Genomic DNA, 17,602 nt, shown 5'->3' on the forward strand with positions numbered 1-17,602 from the left:
AGAAATTCCTAAGCTACTCATATACCCTGACACCTGACTCAGAAGTCAAGAACTAATACAGTAAGATGCGTGGAGGGCTCCTCTGAACTTAAGGAACAAATATCTGAAATTAATATTAGTTTGGGTTAGCAATTAACCCCACAGATTTCAGAATGGAAGCAGAATATAAGGGAGTGTCAATGCAAACACTGTCCAAAGTTTACCTGTAGAGGTCTAGTATGCTAAACAATTTCTGTGCTTTTGACCCACCTGGCTGCTGCAGAAGCCAGCAGGTAGGTTTATCTGAGAACACAACAGAAACAGCTTCTTTATGCCAGTCTTGATGAAGCAAAAATAAAAGTTTCTTCTACCCCCCTGCTTCACCATCAGGCTTTCTCCATAGGCATCCTTTTCACATCTTCTCCTCACCCAGCTCTGAGCTCCTTTCAGTGCTTCAGAGTTCCTCAGCTATGGAGGCAAAACTAAATTTCACTGTTGGTGACACCCTGGGAAGGAAGGGTGAGGATGCACATGGGAAAGAGGCTTGGAGGAAGCCAAGTTTTCCCAGTATTTAATGACCTTTGGGATTCCCTCATCTCTTCCTCCATCCTGTGCATGCCTCCAGGCTCCCTCCTCAATCCTAAAGAACTTCTTCTCCCCCACTCAGGATCTTTTCAGCATCCCCATACTTGATTTGAAAAATAAATTGTCTTCTCTTTCCTCAAGTAGCAAGTGCTGCTCACAGAGAGGATCCCAGGCTCTGGCAAGGAGAACAGGTGCCAGGTCACAGTCAGACTCTGCTCTGACAAGGCAAGGACAGCATGCTCAGATGCAGAACAGGGCTGAGGAGCTCTGGGGGACAGAGCTCACTGTGACCCAGGTGAAAGAAGAGCAAAACACAACTTCTGCTGCCCCTGTCCCCAGTGCCAAATCTGCTGCAAGGACAACTGAAGCCAGAACATCTCATCACCCCCTTCCCAGCCTTGAGAGAATGAGCTGCATTCCTCAGTTGAGTCTAAAGTTGGTTCAGATATTGCCAACAGCAAAAGATGTAATTTTGAGTTGTTTAAGTCTCACCCGGATTCTTTTCCACCTTCCATAAAAACAACCACTAATCAATATTTTCAGAGTTATCTCAAGTGCAGCAGTGTGAGATGGGGGAGGGTCAGCTCTGGGCACACCAAGCTCAGACCTGTGCAGGGCGCAGACCCAGCCCTGCCAGACAGCACGGCTCACGGGCACAGGCAGTAAACAAGTAGAAATAAATCAGTCTGTCCCCCATAAAACTGCTGCCACTTGAGTTGCAGTATCTCTCACACTGATATTGTAGATAATTCGGTTTCATCTTGATTATGACCTGTATTAACACCCAAAGTAATAAAATCCTTCACATTCTCATTTTACTGAAGCCAAAGGACAAACCTTCTGCAGTGACATATGGCTCTGCTCCTCTGCAAGTATGTTAGACTGCTTACAAAATCTCCTTGTCTGGCAAAGGATAATGCTTTTTAAAATAAATTACCTGCATTAATTTGTATTTTCCACCAAGAAAACCTCACATATCATCATAATTGTCTATCTATACAGATAGATGAGTTTCTCACATTGTTTGCACTTTTTTTCTCCTTTAATGGGGTGATTTTGGACTATGTCATTGATTATATAGCTGTAACTTGCAATTTTTTCCAGCACAAGAGTCGGCTTGGGGCTCTCAGACTGCAGAGCAATTCCTGCATAGTTCAAACAACATTAAGAACAGTCTAGGGGACATGAATTGAGATGAGACTAAGTTTTGCAGAACTTTGAAAACAAGAGGTATTTCATAGCTGATTACTTAAGTGCAATTTTCAACTGCAGAGGATTTGGTATTACATACAGATTTTTTTTTTTAAATCCAAAAGCTTTCTCAGCTTTACATTGTTGCATAAACTTTGGGATACTCACTTTGATTAAAGACTTTGCTGCTCTTTTCCAGGCTGCATAAATTCCTCTCCATACCGCTGCAAGATGACCAGCTGCTATGGGGAGAGCAGAGGTTATTGTAGATCTCTGTTCTAGGAGCAAGAACTGACACTTCCACCTCTGTGAGGCAGACAGAGACACAAAACCATGGTCCCCAATGTCCTACAGGAAATATCTATAAAGGGCTCCTTGTAGGATTTCTTTGTGGCCAGGGACCATATTTTATTTTTGTGTGATGAGAAAATATTACTCTGCTTGAAGAAGCAGCTTCGGATTTAAACAATTAAGCAAGAAAAGGTGAGAATAAAACTATTTATGCCTCCATTTGTTTTTCCACCTAAAAACTAGACTTCTCAAAATAGCCAATTTCAGATGAAGAAAATTCTGTTTATTCATGGTTCTTAATAAAAAATCTTCTATCTGTGCCAACAACTTTTAAACAGCAAACAGGATGTGAACTGCATGACATACAGGAGTGGATTTTGTTTAGCAAATGCTTAATGTCATTGTCATGGTTCCTAAGAAGACAGCTTGCAGTGCCACTGAAATTTGCAATTAGTGCAGCTTAATTAACAAATGCCCATTTCCCCTTTACATCTACTGTGGAGACACTCAAGTTAAAAAAAGGGAAATATTTATTCCTGTACTACTGTACATGAATGAAATGCATGATGAAAACCCCTTTAGCCCTAGAATTTTGAATTATCATTTCCTTTGGTCTCTGATGATCTAATGAAGTCATTCTCCCCATAACTGGGGGGAATATAAGGTATTATTTGAGACAGCTGATCTGCATCATTTGTGGGAATCTCATCTAAACAAAGCAGGAGGAACCACAGCATTAACTTCACAAGCCGTTGCATCCCTGTGAAACCATGTCATGTTTTAATCCAGACAGAACTTCAGCTCCAAACAGCTGCTTTTCACTGCAAGATGGAGGGGAAAAGAATCAGTAGGGTAAAAGCAAGAAAACTCCTGGGTGGAGATACGAACATCTAAATAATTGAAATAAAATAATAATCATAAATTGTAATGAAAAAAAATAACAAAACCAAGAGAATTAAACCCAAGAAAGACCAATGATGCAAATGGAAAAATGGAAACACTATCCCACCACCAACCAAGTGATGTCCAGGCAGTCCCTGAGCAGCAGCTCCCAGGTTATGACACTGTGGGACATGCCTGGGGCCACCCCTGCCAGCTGGGTCCCCTCCCAGACTCCTCCCTGTGGGGTTGTATGAGAAGCAGAAGAGGCCTTGATACTGTGCAAGCCCTGCTCACCAGCACTGAGAACATCCCTGAATTACCAACACTGATTCCAGCACAGATCCAGCACTGACCCATACCAGCTACTGGCATGAAATTTAACTCCAGGCCAGCACAGTATGGCCTCTCAGGATACAAGAATTAGTAACTGTGTTGGCAAAGAGATGTTTGGGGATAGAAAAAGAATTCTTTCTGTTAGACTGATACTTCCCACAGATTTTTGAGATGAAATAGCATTTTTGAAGCTCCAAACTTCTTGCCTTCTTAAATATGCCATTACCCTCTGTGCCAGTCCTAACTTATTTTCAATTACCATGCCAACAAAATACATTGAGACAAGTAAATCTTTTTTGGCATCGTATGTGAAAGGTAATATTTCACAAAACAACAAAATAATTTTAATCAAAGATCTTATTTCTGGGAGGGGAACAAGCAAAATTTTGGGGCTATTATAAATCTCTTGATATATTTGAAATAAAGCCCAGAGAGAAGGCCTGACTTCTAACTGGGAATGCAGTGAATCCAGAGACATGAAATGGGCACTAACTGCCTGATTACCATCTTAGTGAACATGCATTTATAATTTGTACTGCAACATTAAGCACATCCATCAATCCTTTGCCACTGAGAAAAACAGTGGAGAAAGAGGGATTCTTTTCTGCCCAAACTTCTTTCAGAGCTCTCCATTTCTTCAGTTATAATAATTTCTGCCTCAACTGTTTGGGTGGGGAGCTCTAACTGCAGAAGCAGAAAAACAATGGAGGAAAGAAATCTTAGACAACTTCAAACATTTGTAACAAAAACACTGTGTGGAAGTTTGTCATATAAAGTTAGATTTGCCATAACAAAATTGAAAATAATAAAAAATAATTTGAGACATGGAACAGGACTGGTATTTCTTAACTGTATCTTGATCCATTTTTGTCCAACTAGTATTCACAGAAATTTTAACTAAGGAAAAAATAAGTGAAAAAGTTTAAAAGTTAAATATTTCTAAAGCAGTCATTCACCAAACACATCAATCAAAATTACAGGTAAAAATAGAGAGGAAACTTTTCTAATAGGTACTGTCAGTGAAAGAACAGTTTGTTCCATTAAATTAGTCAGCTTAAGCCTTCACCGCAATTCCACTAACATGAAGGCAAGTTGTCAGCAGAGTAGGAAGTCTTAATTATTGTAGAAATCCAGTAAATCCACACATCTCTAACTTGGAAGTGAAACAACATCCTAGAAAGAGAGATTAAATCAGAAGACTGACAGGAGATTTATAATTTGGAAAGTTTTGGGGATTTTTAAAGTCACAGTAAACAAGAAGCAGTCAAGTTTGCTACTTAAAACTTGGAAATTAATTCAAATTTAAAAACGAAACACTACCATTTTGAAAACCACTCCTCATCCAAAGAAAACAAATTTATTTAATTTTGGAAATACAAAACCCATTTAAACTGCTTCCACTGTGACTGGGTATAGCAGATTGCCCTCTTTAAGTGTTCAATAAACTATGAAACTGTTAGCAGTCTTGCCATCCAAAAACCCTTTAATCAAATTGCCCCCCAATACCTTTCCTATCTTAACCTCACAGAAATAGAGATGCAGCAGCATAATGTGGAGTATAGAGAGAGGACTACAGGACAAAGAAAAATCTGAAGGAAGGTCTCAGTTGTTTTCAACTCCCCTCAATTTATTTTTCACCCCCAGTACATTATAGCTTCTGGTTGGGTAATACACCTCTTTCTCATCTACTGTAGAGTTTATGATAGAGAAAACATCAATTGCAGCTCAATGACAGACAGAGAGAACCAAAAATAGCCATTTTTGCCATTGAAAAATTGCACAGTGTGCAGCTGTTCAATATCATACCTGTCCTGTTACTTCCAGGAAAAAAACTATGATACAACCTTATCTCTGGAAGACTCAGTGAGATAATGCAGTCAAAAGTCTAAATACAATCATAAGAGAGTTAACATTAAATAGAACAAATTAGGCGCACATTTTAAACCTTATCACAATATTGCAAATTCACTGCTAACACAAATGTTTAGTGCATTACATTAAAAGCATTTTCCATTGTACCTTGAAGAGTTATGAGTCCAAACATGAAATGTTGTATTCCCTTACTCAGCCTCAACATCCACTGCAGTTACCAGCCTTAAATCACACTGATCCTACCACAGGGCACTAGAGGAGCATGCTGACACAGCAGCAAAAGCTACCAAATATTCTCAGCTTGTGCAGAGCAGCAGCCAAAGCTATTTCAATAAAGACCAAATTACAATAAATAGTTTGGGACCATAAAATATATTTATTGTTCTGTCTACCTCTAGAGCAACTTTTGTTGCTGTTGCCATGGGGTTGGAGGGAATGAAGGAAAACTCTGTTTAAATTAAAGGCTTGGAATGTCATATAATGCAGGATGACTTTTCATTAACAGGTCTTTACCTGTTAATCAACAGCACCATAATTAGTTCACTTTCAGATTGTTCTTGTTTATTGAATGAGGACACATAACAATAAAAGCCTCTCACAGTTCTTTATTACAAAGCATTTGCTCTAAACACTGGAATAAAAAGAGGATATATTCTCTCATTCCCTTTGGAAGAATCAATCCAAATCAGGAACTCTAATAGTAGGTACACAACCTGGGAAAAAAACTTCTACATTATTTATTTTAATTAAAAAAAATGTTGAACTTCTTTAGTACATCTATTCAAAACAATCGTGGTAATTAAAAGGTATTTTTGTATATTATACATTTATGGTTTCCATGTGCATAAACTTGCAGCTCCTTTAGAATATTATAAAGTAATACCTTCTTCCTTGGCTTCTTACTTGCCAAAATGGATGTCAATAATTACTGCATATATTTTTCACACACAAGCTGTCTTGAGACAAAACAAATCCCTATTTCATGCAGACTCATCACTTTGACTCTGCTGCAGTGGATACACTTTCATGTGAACCATGTAGTAAAATTTTCTACTCATTTCTCCCATAGTGTCTGAGAAGATACTTAGCCAGGACCACAACATCCTCCCCCTGAAAACCATAAATTTTTTTTTCCTATTCTGTTTACTGTCTAAAGGCAGGTTGAGAATCAAAAGATTATTATTGCTTGTCAAATGCTGTGAAGTCAGAAACAAAATGATATTCACTAAATTATTATTGTAATGCAACAGCAGTCAGGTGATGCAGAATTTGTACAGCAAACAGCAGGAAGAATTTTAAAAGAACACTTGAAGAAAAAAAGACAGAAAACAGGAAAAAAATAAAAGGGATCTTCTGCACAGAAAACCTTGTTATTGTGAAGAATCGTCCAAAAGAATGTTATTCAGAATATACTTAAGAAATCTACAGCTTTGCCTCCTACACACATAAGAGCATGCAGAGTGAATAATCATTCATTAATGTCCTTGCAAAATTGGTAAATTTGGAAATTTGATTCGTGACCTCATGTCTTCAGCTTATGTGCTATAAGACAGGATTACCGAAGTTTTCAAAAAGAAAGAGAGAAGCAGCATGAATATTTTAAGAAGCACAATTTTCCCAAGCAGGGGATGATTCAAAGCTTTCTAGCCTGTCTTCTTTTAGACACTCCTATCAATGCCTCAGTTAATTACCAAAGTACTCAGTAATTAATCTGAGTGACCCAACTAACCACTGCTACGCTGACACTGTAGTCTCTGATATTTAAAGGGACAAAGGCAAACACCTCCTGAAAGAGAATAGATGGAGCCCAAAATAAGCAAATAGCTGTTAAGCACTTCATTTTTTGAATGACATATTTTTAATCAATTGGTATGCTAAATAGAAGGTATCCTTTAACACCAGGAGAAAAGGTCCCGTCTCACTCAAATCTGGGGCTGCCCAAAAACCACAGTATGGTTGTGTAGCCATCACTGCCAACTCATTCCACATCTCTTCTCCTTTGACAATGTTTATTACTACCTTTTGTTCATAAAAAAATATGCTTTTTCTTTGTTGGTGGTGTTTTGGTTTGTTTTTCTCTTAGTAAAAGTGAAGAGCTAAAGAAAAAAACTGCTATTCTATTTTTTCAAAAGCTGTAACCAAACATCTTAATCATCATAAAGCAAACCACGCTCGTGAATGTCCCTTGACACAAGAAGAGGACAAACTATGATGGATTTAGAGCAGAGGCACACTGCTGCAGTGTCCCTCCAAACCAGGATTCATTTGCTTTCCACCTCACTGCCAGAATATTATCCCTTGGTGTTCTCTTCTTCTCTCCAGACCACACTGTCCTTTTCAGGCTCTCATGTTTCATCATTCATCAGGCTCAAACCTTCCTGAGACTCCCTAATGCCTCTATCAAACAGGCTGTACTTTTCCATGACCTCTCAAATGTTATTTTTTTTAATGCAATACAATAGTGAATTAGGGAACATCCCTGCATATGCTGCTATGTAGCTTACCCAAAAGGTACTAACAAAAAGATCCACCACACACAGGTAAGATACATGATAAAAACAATATCTCTAATACACAAATATATTTTCATGGAACATTTAGCATGCTAGTTTAGCATACATGTTCAGAGTTACCCCAAATTGTATATATAATGCCTACATGTCCAAAAAACAGGAGAAAAATAAGATTTGGCTGTATTTTTTTTTAATTAACACATGTTGTAAGGCTGAAGACTTCATAGCACCTCAAATATTTCAAGAAAAAATACTGAATATAAAAAAAAAAAGACAAAAGGCAACTCCAAAAATTTCAGAATTTTAATCCTACTTAATATCAGACCATTACATTAGATTTTAGAGATTCATCCATCTCATCACCACAAATGCATAATTTTGAATAGACAGATACCGGATAACTGCGGTTATTCTCCAGTGAGGTCAAACCTTCACCACACACACCCCACATCCCCCCAGTCAGCAGGGGGGAGGTGGAATCTTATAATCAAAATTCTTGAACTGAATACCAAAATGCCCCCAAAATCACTAAAATCCACACTGCTTAAACTATTTTCTTACAATGCTTGCCCTGGTTCTGTGGAAGCCAATAAAATGCATTACCACAAGTTACAACACTAAGATAGAACTAAAGTTTCCTTGTGACAACACAGCAGAATTCTTGCCTGAGCTCTGAGCAAAAGCAGGTCTGACCACATGAAACAGCACTGTGCAGCACTCAGCAGCTCCAAAACTTATTTACTAGCACAGGACACGGGAATATAAAGGATTACCTATGGCCAGTGGAAGATTTATGGCTGCCTCTCACACCTGGTGCTGAGCAGCACACTGCCAGTGAAGCCTCAGCAATGCTTTCTGCCCTGCAGGAGCTGCACTCTGAGATTCTCCACAAAAAGAACCCCCCAGAAAGAAGTTTTTACAGACAGCTGGGGCAGTGGTTAATTGCAGTTGCATTATCACAATAAACATCTTTTCCTAAAAGGAGTAACTTCACCTTTGATCAGTGCTCCAATTCTAATTCTTCAGTTGTGCTGGGCATTTCTGTCCCACCATTCCACAGGCAGCTGTTGTAGCACCACATTGAGACAAACACAAGACACAAATACACAGTTTGGAAGATAGATGGGGCTTTTTTCAATGAGGAAAAAAATCCCACCACACTGTTTCAAAGTAAAGGAGATGAAGTCACCACTGCGCTGACATTATAACCTTAAGACTTAAATGTTAATTTTTCACCTCCAGTACCTCAAATATCTCAGGGGAAGTGAGAGCTAACACACAAGAGAACTCAGGCTAATGGGAAATTGGAAGTCTTCCTCCCAAATAATCTCCATTTCGTGTAGTTGTTCCTATTACACAACTGTCACACAACCTGATGAAGAACAAGTGTGAGGAACAAAAAATTTCAATACTGGTGTTTATTTCCACAAATTTGTTTCAAAAGGTGTGTGGAATTCCTTAAAAATTATAAAGTATTCCAAATAACTGAGATACCATCTTCATATTCACAGATTGTCAGGAATATTTAGGTGTTAACTTACCCTTGATTTCAGTTGAATGAAGTGTGTAAATACTTTAAAGATGTGGATTTTCAGAATAGCATTATACAATGGCAGACTTTAAGCTTTACTTCTTCTTGAGTACCACACAAGATTGTGACTTCTTCTGACATTACTTATTCAAAGCATATTTTAAAAAATTAAGTGTCAGACAAAAAAAGCCCCATTATTTTGTTGAACTGGTACAGAAGAACCACTGGAAGTAAATCCTAATATTTAAATAACTGGTCAGGTTTTTACAACAACAAAACATCCACGTGCAAACATACACACACACTCCTTTACTTCAGAATTCAGGTAAGAAATGACATCAGGTGGTATTTGAACTTCAGTTAGTTGTGAAGAATCCCCACATCCTTGCAAAGCACATAAATTCTCTACAGACAATACAGCAAGTACAAGCAGAGGTACCACTTAGTGTTACTCCTCAGGAGTCTGAATTTAGTTATAACAAGCACTGATGCTCACTGAAAGGGCTCAGAAAGCTTAGGCCCAGATTTATAGTGTCATTTGACAAAAATTCAATAGCTTTTGGAGAGCAGTGCCTTGCCAACACAGATGTTGCTGCAGACATCTGTTAGCTCAACAATGCCGAGGTGCATCTCCCTCTGCAATCCCACCCTACCAGGCAATGGTCTGGAAAACCTCAAAGCATAACACATTAAGTTCAAGAAACCATTTCAGGGATCCTGACTTCTCTCCCTTATCATCTGTAGCACATGTTTACCGTTTATGGCTCATCACCAGCACACGCAATCACTTCTACTCCAAATGTTCAAGGAGCTCTGTAGCTAAGGAAGAAAATGCATTAATATTCTGAACTACCTGCAGAGATCCAGGCTTGGAAAGGTTCACGATTTTGTACTGCAATGCCTGGGTGCCTCTGCCACACCGTGCTAACCTAAGTCCCTCCTAACAAGTGCAGCTTGCATACATAAAGCAATATTGATTCAGCTGTGCAGAGCTGTTTGCCCAGCCTTTCAGAAGCACAGCTTCTCCAAACACTGCTGCAGACATCAGAGCTGTCTTCTGAGGAGAGGGGAGGTGTTTGTCAGCCAGGCTTGGCTTAACGACGCACTCTGCGCCAACCACTGCATTTAATTAACTTCCCTTGCTTGGCCTCACAGAGATGTTTTCTACTATCTGATCTTGTCTGCACGAACCCCATTCTGATTTCATGCAGGAAGGAGGATTGCAGCCACAGCCTCTTTTGTAAATAAAACTGCCCTGATTTGTAAAGGAGCTGTTGATAGGAGCAAAGATATCATGGTATCCATGCCCCCATAAAACACAGCACAAAACTGCTTTCTGAAGCAAAATATCTGGAGATTAAAGCTAAAGGAAAGAATGGTAGCCTTCTAAATGAGCAGTTCAAACAGTTTAATAAAGAGAGGACATAATGGATGGTTATTTTGAAATGAACACTTTTATCTGTACCACATGGTGTCTTTCCCAGTGGCACTGCTAGAATTCAACAGCACAATTTCATGAGAAAGAATACGAACTTGTCTTTGTTTTGCTGTTCACAGGAGCCAGTTTGTTTAAACCTTCCAACAAGGAAGATAAACAAGCTGATGTTTTACATGAACTGCTTTATCTGTCACTTAAAATGCAAAACAAAACATGACATATTCCTGCTTATCCAGCTGTACTAAATTTAGTATATAAATACAAGGACTGTTCAAGGGTAAGCAAAGGATTTCTGTCTCAGAGATCCTCTAAAAATTCCTTCTTGATGCTTTTTTCTTTCCTTTTCATACAAACACATTCTAGGCAGAGCTGTTAAGGAAAAAATACACTCACAGGCAAATTCTTTCACTTGAACTTCTAACCCAGACAGCAAAGTGTATGTGAAGGTGTGAAAGCCATATCCCCCTTTACCCACAGCTGTGTCACTACACATACCATCACTGCAAATACTATTCCTCATATTATTATTTTCCTTCTATATATCTTCTTTAATTAAGATGCTATTTGCTTCCTGTTGTATCTGTAACAGCTTTTCAGAATTTAATGGAGGGGAAGCATTTCCAAGCTGATAGTATGCCAGGTTACTTTCTATCAGTCTGCAGCTCACAGGCATATTCACCTTTCCCATCACTCTTTTTAGCTGCAGGCTTTCAAGCTTCAAGCATTTTAGATGGGTTCCTCCAACTCTAAGAAAGTAGCAATGATGTACCAGAAGATAAATAAATGACATCTAAGCCACTTTACCTCTCAAAGTTCTGGTTTTGCAAAGAAAGAGTCCAGGAAAACTAACTCAAGTCTTTTTGCCTGGCTTATCCTTATGCCATTAAAATTAACATGAAACAATATGTTCCTTCTTAACCACTTGATGAGTCAGTGCAGCTCAGAAAACTGCTAAAAGGTTTGTGGAAATAAATTAATATTGCATGAATGCTGCTGGAGCTATTAAACAAGCCTAAGCAAGAACCCATCGCTGAAGCCAAAAGAGACCTTTATATGATGAGAGAAAGTGGCAGAAAAGTCAACAATCATTATTACAGCAGGTCCTTTGCCCTGCAAAAATGGCATGTGACCTAAACAGATGTAAGCAGCCCTTATCTCTGACACAAACACTTATGCTGCTTATCTCAGATCTTACAATTCTATTACATTGCTTTTAGCAATACAAAACCCATTCTTTTAACACCATTCTTTTCTTCATGGAAAGGAAAATTTATCAAAATATTTCAGTAAAAATGTCTCTTCAGAAGAAATGAGAAGGGAAGAAAAGTAGGGTTTTTTTAAGCTATGAAATAGCTCAGTTATTGGTGTTTTGGTTATGCTTTCACAAGTGATGCATGAAATACACTTGAAATCTACAGCTGATCATGGATGTGAGACAGCAAATACTGTGACTTATGTCTTCAGTAGGCAAACCTAGCTTTATTTCTGCAAATGTGGTCAGTTTTCTGTGCCTCTGCTGGAGGCAGAGAAGAAGATCAGAATTAGCCTTCCTGCAAGAGTCAGAAGCAGATCTGCAGATCACATGCTACCAAAAAGCAGCTGCTGTTTCTTCCCCACTTTCACACTGTACTTCAGAAATACCCACTTGTGTGACAAGAAAGGAGGCAAACCTCTTCAAAGTAAGCTCTGCTTCTGAGCACAGTGACCTCCACAAACTTCAATTCCTGAGCTCTCAACCCAGCAAAGCTCTCAAATTTTAATATATCAGAATTCCTGAAAAATTTCAGAGATACAGGTGAATCAGCAGCACTTTGGGCAGGAAAAAATGTGAAGGATTGCTCAGAAGCAAGAGGCCCACTTCCTTTCTGCTACATATAAAAAAATTCTGATAGCTTTTTAGTACTTCAACTATAGGAATGGTTGAAATCTTCTCCCAAAGATCCTATTTATTTTCTCAGGAATGGTTTTTCTTCACTTGCATCAAGGAGAGCATTTAAAATACACTCTACATAACATTTTCCCAGTGGACAAAAAAGAATGAAATATTTTACAGTTACCTTAGACACTTGGACAGAATCTCAAGTATTGCAAGTATTCTTTTAAAACAAGATCAGACATTAGAAAATATTATTGATCATCTGTCTTACTCATTACTGACATCTCTTTAAGTTAGTTATGCCAAAACATGAGTAGTTCTACAGAAAAGGTCCATTCAAATTCAAAGATACAACAGATAATTTAATTTTGCATGGTAAAGAGTGTCATGGACATTTGACAAACTGCCTCTTCATTTAAGAAAACAAGTAGAGCAAGAAGTTAGGAAGTTACATTTACAGGAAGAGCAAAGTCTTCAATAAAGAGATCCCTTAAAGTACAGAAATTTCTATCATCTGTTGCATAAATTGCCCACTATGCATTGTCTGCTAGATGTAACAGCTGCCTATGATTAAACCTGATTAAATCTGCTTGCACTGGGGAAGACTCCAGCCTAAGCACTGGAAAATATTGATAGTCACCAAAATTCAACCTGTACAAATCTGTCACTGCCCTTCCTGCTGTCAGTCATGGGAATTGTCAATACAATAGTCTTATACATTTACATTAGTCTGATGTTAAACAGTACTGGAAATTTAATCTCATTTCATCCTAAATGTTCACTAGCTAAACCTTATTAATATCTTAATTTATTAATAGACTCATATTATTGTTTCTGAGTTTGATGGAAAACAAAGCTTCTCCTTTATAATATGATGTCACAAACAATTTCATATACAATACTTAATTTAAATATTAACCCCCTTATTACAGATATACATATTGCCATGTATTTCTATGTCAAATGACACTATAAAAACTACTCCCTTCCTCCTTTCACCACATATACACATTTTATAGCAGGTATTGCTTCAAACACCTCTCTCAAAACATCCTCTGTCCTTCACTGGGAATGAAATCATTTCATATAGCACATTTCCAATCTTCAACTATTATTAGAAAACATCTTTTGTACTATTCCATTAGCCTCATTCATATGTTGTGTTGTCTTTTTGGACTTACTGAAAATAAATTATGCAGGACAGTAGAAAAAAGCTTTTTCTGCACAATTCAAGTAAAATCATAGAAAAAGGAAACAGTATAATCAACAACTGCAGTGTTCCTCTGAGACTTTCTTATTATGTAAAATAACAACCTTTTGAAGAAGAGGAGGCTGATAATTACTCAACATCATCCTCTAAAAAGAGGAACAAACAGAAGGTAACAAAACAGTTATTTTCACCCATATTAAGACAAATTAAATGTTAGCATATTTCAGTGAGCTTAATTAAATTAAAATCTATGTCACATAAATGGTTTTGCTCAGGGTTGAGAGAATTTTTTTTTTAATCCAATAAATTTTTCCTAACTGCTGACCAGAATAGTCATATCTGGTAGTTTTCCTTTTCCCCTCCTTCTTACTCACATACGAATTTGGTTTACTGAATCAAACATGCAGCAATTACAGAGTGGAGGACAGACCAAGCAGCAAACAAAACCTGGAAGACTTACCATTTACACAAACTTCAAAAGATTTGCAAAGGTCATCCTCAAACAGGCAGCCTAAAAACACAAGAGAGACGTAAAAATTAATACAAGTTTCAAACTGTGGATAATTAGCGCATATTGAAGACCTGCTCTGAAAAAGTCAGACATTTGGTTGGCCTTGGGAGTTCAAACTGGGCAGTAGAGGAAGTCCAGAACAGGTCTGATTAGACAGCACTAACTGGCTATGTCCAAAATGACCTTTGAAGTTTTCCTCCCCTCATTCCTCCAACTGAAGGTTCAGTTTTCCCATGCATGTGTCTGTCGTGAAGTAATTTTAGGTTCTCTTAATTTTGAGTACATTATTATACCACAGCACACTAATGCTGCAAGAATATACACCAAGAAACCAAGAGCATCCTGACAGTATTGCCACAGCAATGAGACAAGCCTATAAATCAGCCTATAAATTGCTCAGATTCATCTTGGATTTAATAACTGCAACAACTGACCATACCTAAGACTTCAGGAGTGCTAAGTCCTTGGAGAAAGGCTTCCAAATTAAGCCATCCCTACCAACACCCTAATACCTCACAGACAGATGACAAATCAATATAGGTCCATGAAAAATATCCTTGGATTTTTTTTTATTTAAAATAGGAAATTTGATCCTGAAGTTGCTGCTTGATGAGCCCCTACAGCACAAGCTCCAATCTTCACCCTAGAAACTTCATCCAGGCTGGCAATCCCAGCTCTTTCACTTGTACACATCTTCATGGATAAAGTATTCTGTTCCTTTGTCACCAAACTGCTCTGTTCCCTTGGTGTCACCCAACCAGGCATTGAGACAATAGTGATTCTTGCTTTTATCCTCAACCAAAATGAGTCCCTGCTGGTAGTTGTGAAGGCAGCAGGGAAGTGGGCAAGATGTGCCTCTGCTCTGGTCACTCCACACTGGGGCACAGGGACAAGGATCAGGTCCAAAGGCACTGTGAAATATCCTGCTACTGCTAAGGGCACTCACTTTCCTTACCTAACCAGTAGTTTCTTTATTTTCTGACAAAGCTAAAGTGCTAGGACTGGAGCAAATCTGAGGAATGAAGCTGTATCTTGGACACAAACACTGCCCTTAAAACCACATTTTCACAATTAAGCCTTTTCATTTTCCTGGAAAATATCTTATTTATAAATGGCCGCATGGAGTTATGATATTAAATATTGAACTTTTCCACATCTTGCATCAAGAAACCAGCAAGGAACTACACCAGATCCAAACAAATGAGCAAATCCTTTCTCCCCAGCCATGCCTATCTCCATGAAAGCACAAAGCACAGCAAAGTACAGCACCTCTAATCACCAGGGAGTCCAGTGGATTATGTAAGATGTCCTTAGAAAAAGAACTGAAAGGCTCAGAACCCTCTGACCATGAATTACCTGGCTTCTAATACTGCTAAAAGAGAAGTTTTGGTGATATACAGTGATTTAGGAATTTCTGAAAAGGCTTTCAGCAGATAACTGTATTAGCACATCATTAAGCCTGAACTAATATGCTGTATATCTCAGCAGGATTTAGCAGCACATGCTAGGTCTGAGCTAGACAAGCCCAGCTATGTGAATTCAAGACATGTTGGAGAACCAACAGAGTCCTTCATATCCATCCCACACCTGTCTGCAAAGACCACATACACATCACCTTACACAGATTTACAATATGCACAGGAATAAAAGAGTTCTCTCATCCTTTTACCCATGCCCCAGTACACAAACTGTGGTTTGTAACATATTCTTGAGATGTGGACGATTTTGTTCCAGACAAGTCTGCTGTAAGAACCATTTGACCATTTGAAACAGTGGCTGGAAACTCACTGAAGATACCTGATCCAGCCAAGCAGGAGGATGCCTGAGCTGTACATTGACTCATAAAGGGGATCAGACAAGAACAATGAGAGGCAGTGACCAAAACACATCCAAACTGAGCTCACAGCACAGGAGTCTCATTAAAAGAATAACAATGTTCACTTTAGAATGGCATTCTTGCAGGAAAAAAAAAAAAAAAAGACTTCAAGAACCAATATAAACTAGGCTTGGAAATGTATAATTCAGTGTTCCTGTTTTCAGAAATCTGAAGTTAACTCTTCTAAAAAAAAAAAAAAGTTTTATGGCTAGGAAAAATCAGTATTCCTTTTTTTCCTGAGAAATTAAAAAAATAATCAAGCCCACAAACCTGAAATATCTGTGTCCAGCAAAATGCTGCTGAATTTGTCCTGCAGTGGAGGGAAAACAGGCAGTTTTGTAGTCATTTCCCATCCTGCACTGCTGTGGAGCCAAAAGGTGTCAGATGAGAAGCTGCAGCCAGGAATATTTCTAGTGGAGTGGCACATTAAAACTGTGACAGGTTCACCTGGCTCTACTGATTTGAAGCACCTGGGAGCTGGGATTACAACCACCTGCTAGAGATAGGCCATCCTATAATAATACACTGATATTCTCAGAAGCAGAAAAATACACATACAAAATGAACAAAACAAGCCTGCTTAGGTACAAAGAAATCAACAGTCATGCTACTTCTATACAGAACTCTGATTTTGCTTTATTGACTAATAAATTTTCCAGGAAAAGCACAAAAGAAAACTGGCATTATCATGTTTTAGTTTCTCTTTTAATAACTGTTGTTTATTTGATGCTCACTGCAGCAAGGAATCTGATGCAATCAGACTTGTAAATCCATGTCTTGGAGAGCAAACTAGAAAAGTCAATGCATAGTAAACTATATCCATGTAGGATTACTCTAAAATAGACAAGGACCTCCAAAATGCCTTGAAAAATATTTTGTTTCAAGTTATTTATTATTAGAGCTGATTGTTATGCATATTTCAGCCAACCAGTCAATATGCTAATTTAACTACTAATTTATCTCCTGCTATTTGCTGGAACACTAAGAAGTATCATATTTCATTTTAAATATCATCTACCCACTATTAGTAATGGTGGTAATAAGTCAACTCTGAAGAGTGAAGTGGTATCATCTCCAAAATATATTTAGTTCAGTTCATGCCTTATGGGAGCAAAATTACATTGCATTTTCTAGCCAAAAAAAATCTCCCTACCACAAAAAATCTCCCAGTACATATAAACTGTTGATACATTGCTTTCAAACACCAAACCTAAAGCCCCAGTCTCACTTCACACAGCAGCCCTGAAATAACAAAGCCTCCACATAATTATCCAGCAAACATTGCCTTGCTAAATATAGAATTTAAAGAGTTTTCTTACCTAGCCTGCATTGAAATTCAACTCTTTATTAACACTTGCATGGTCTCCACATCTCAGTAGTGACAAATCAGGTTAATATTCTGTATATAATGTACACTACATGTACATTTTCATAGTGCATTATTAAATAGCCACAAAAAGACATTCCATAGGGCCTTGCAAATTCTTCTGCCTCCCTTTCCTCCCCCTCTATAT

The 17,602-nt window shown here is 38.1% G+C and overlaps 1 protein-coding gene across 2 annotated transcripts in view; it reads right to left on the reverse strand.

Annotated features, from left to right (window-relative positions):
* The window catches only part of PTPRN2 (protein tyrosine phosphatase receptor type N2), a 636,599-nt gene that overhangs the window by 555,422 nt on the left and 63,575 nt on the right, over positions 1-17,602 (reverse strand). The window contains exon 2 of one of the 2 annotated variants that reach the window (XM_030971071.1): positions 14,162-14,212. In XM_030971071.1, coding sequence (XP_030826931.1) covers positions 14,162-14,212 — 51 coding nt within the window. Of the gene's footprint in view, positions 1-5,280; positions 5,356-14,161; positions 14,213-17,602 lie in introns of those variants that run through there. The other variant, XM_030971072.1, reaches the window with a different exon arrangement.

This window comes from Camarhynchus parvulus, chromosome 2, assembly GCF_901933205.1.
Source record: "Camarhynchus parvulus chromosome 2, STF_HiC, whole genome shotgun sequence".
Classification (NCBI taxonomy): Eukaryota; Metazoa; Chordata; class Aves; order Passeriformes; family Thraupidae; genus Camarhynchus; species Camarhynchus parvulus.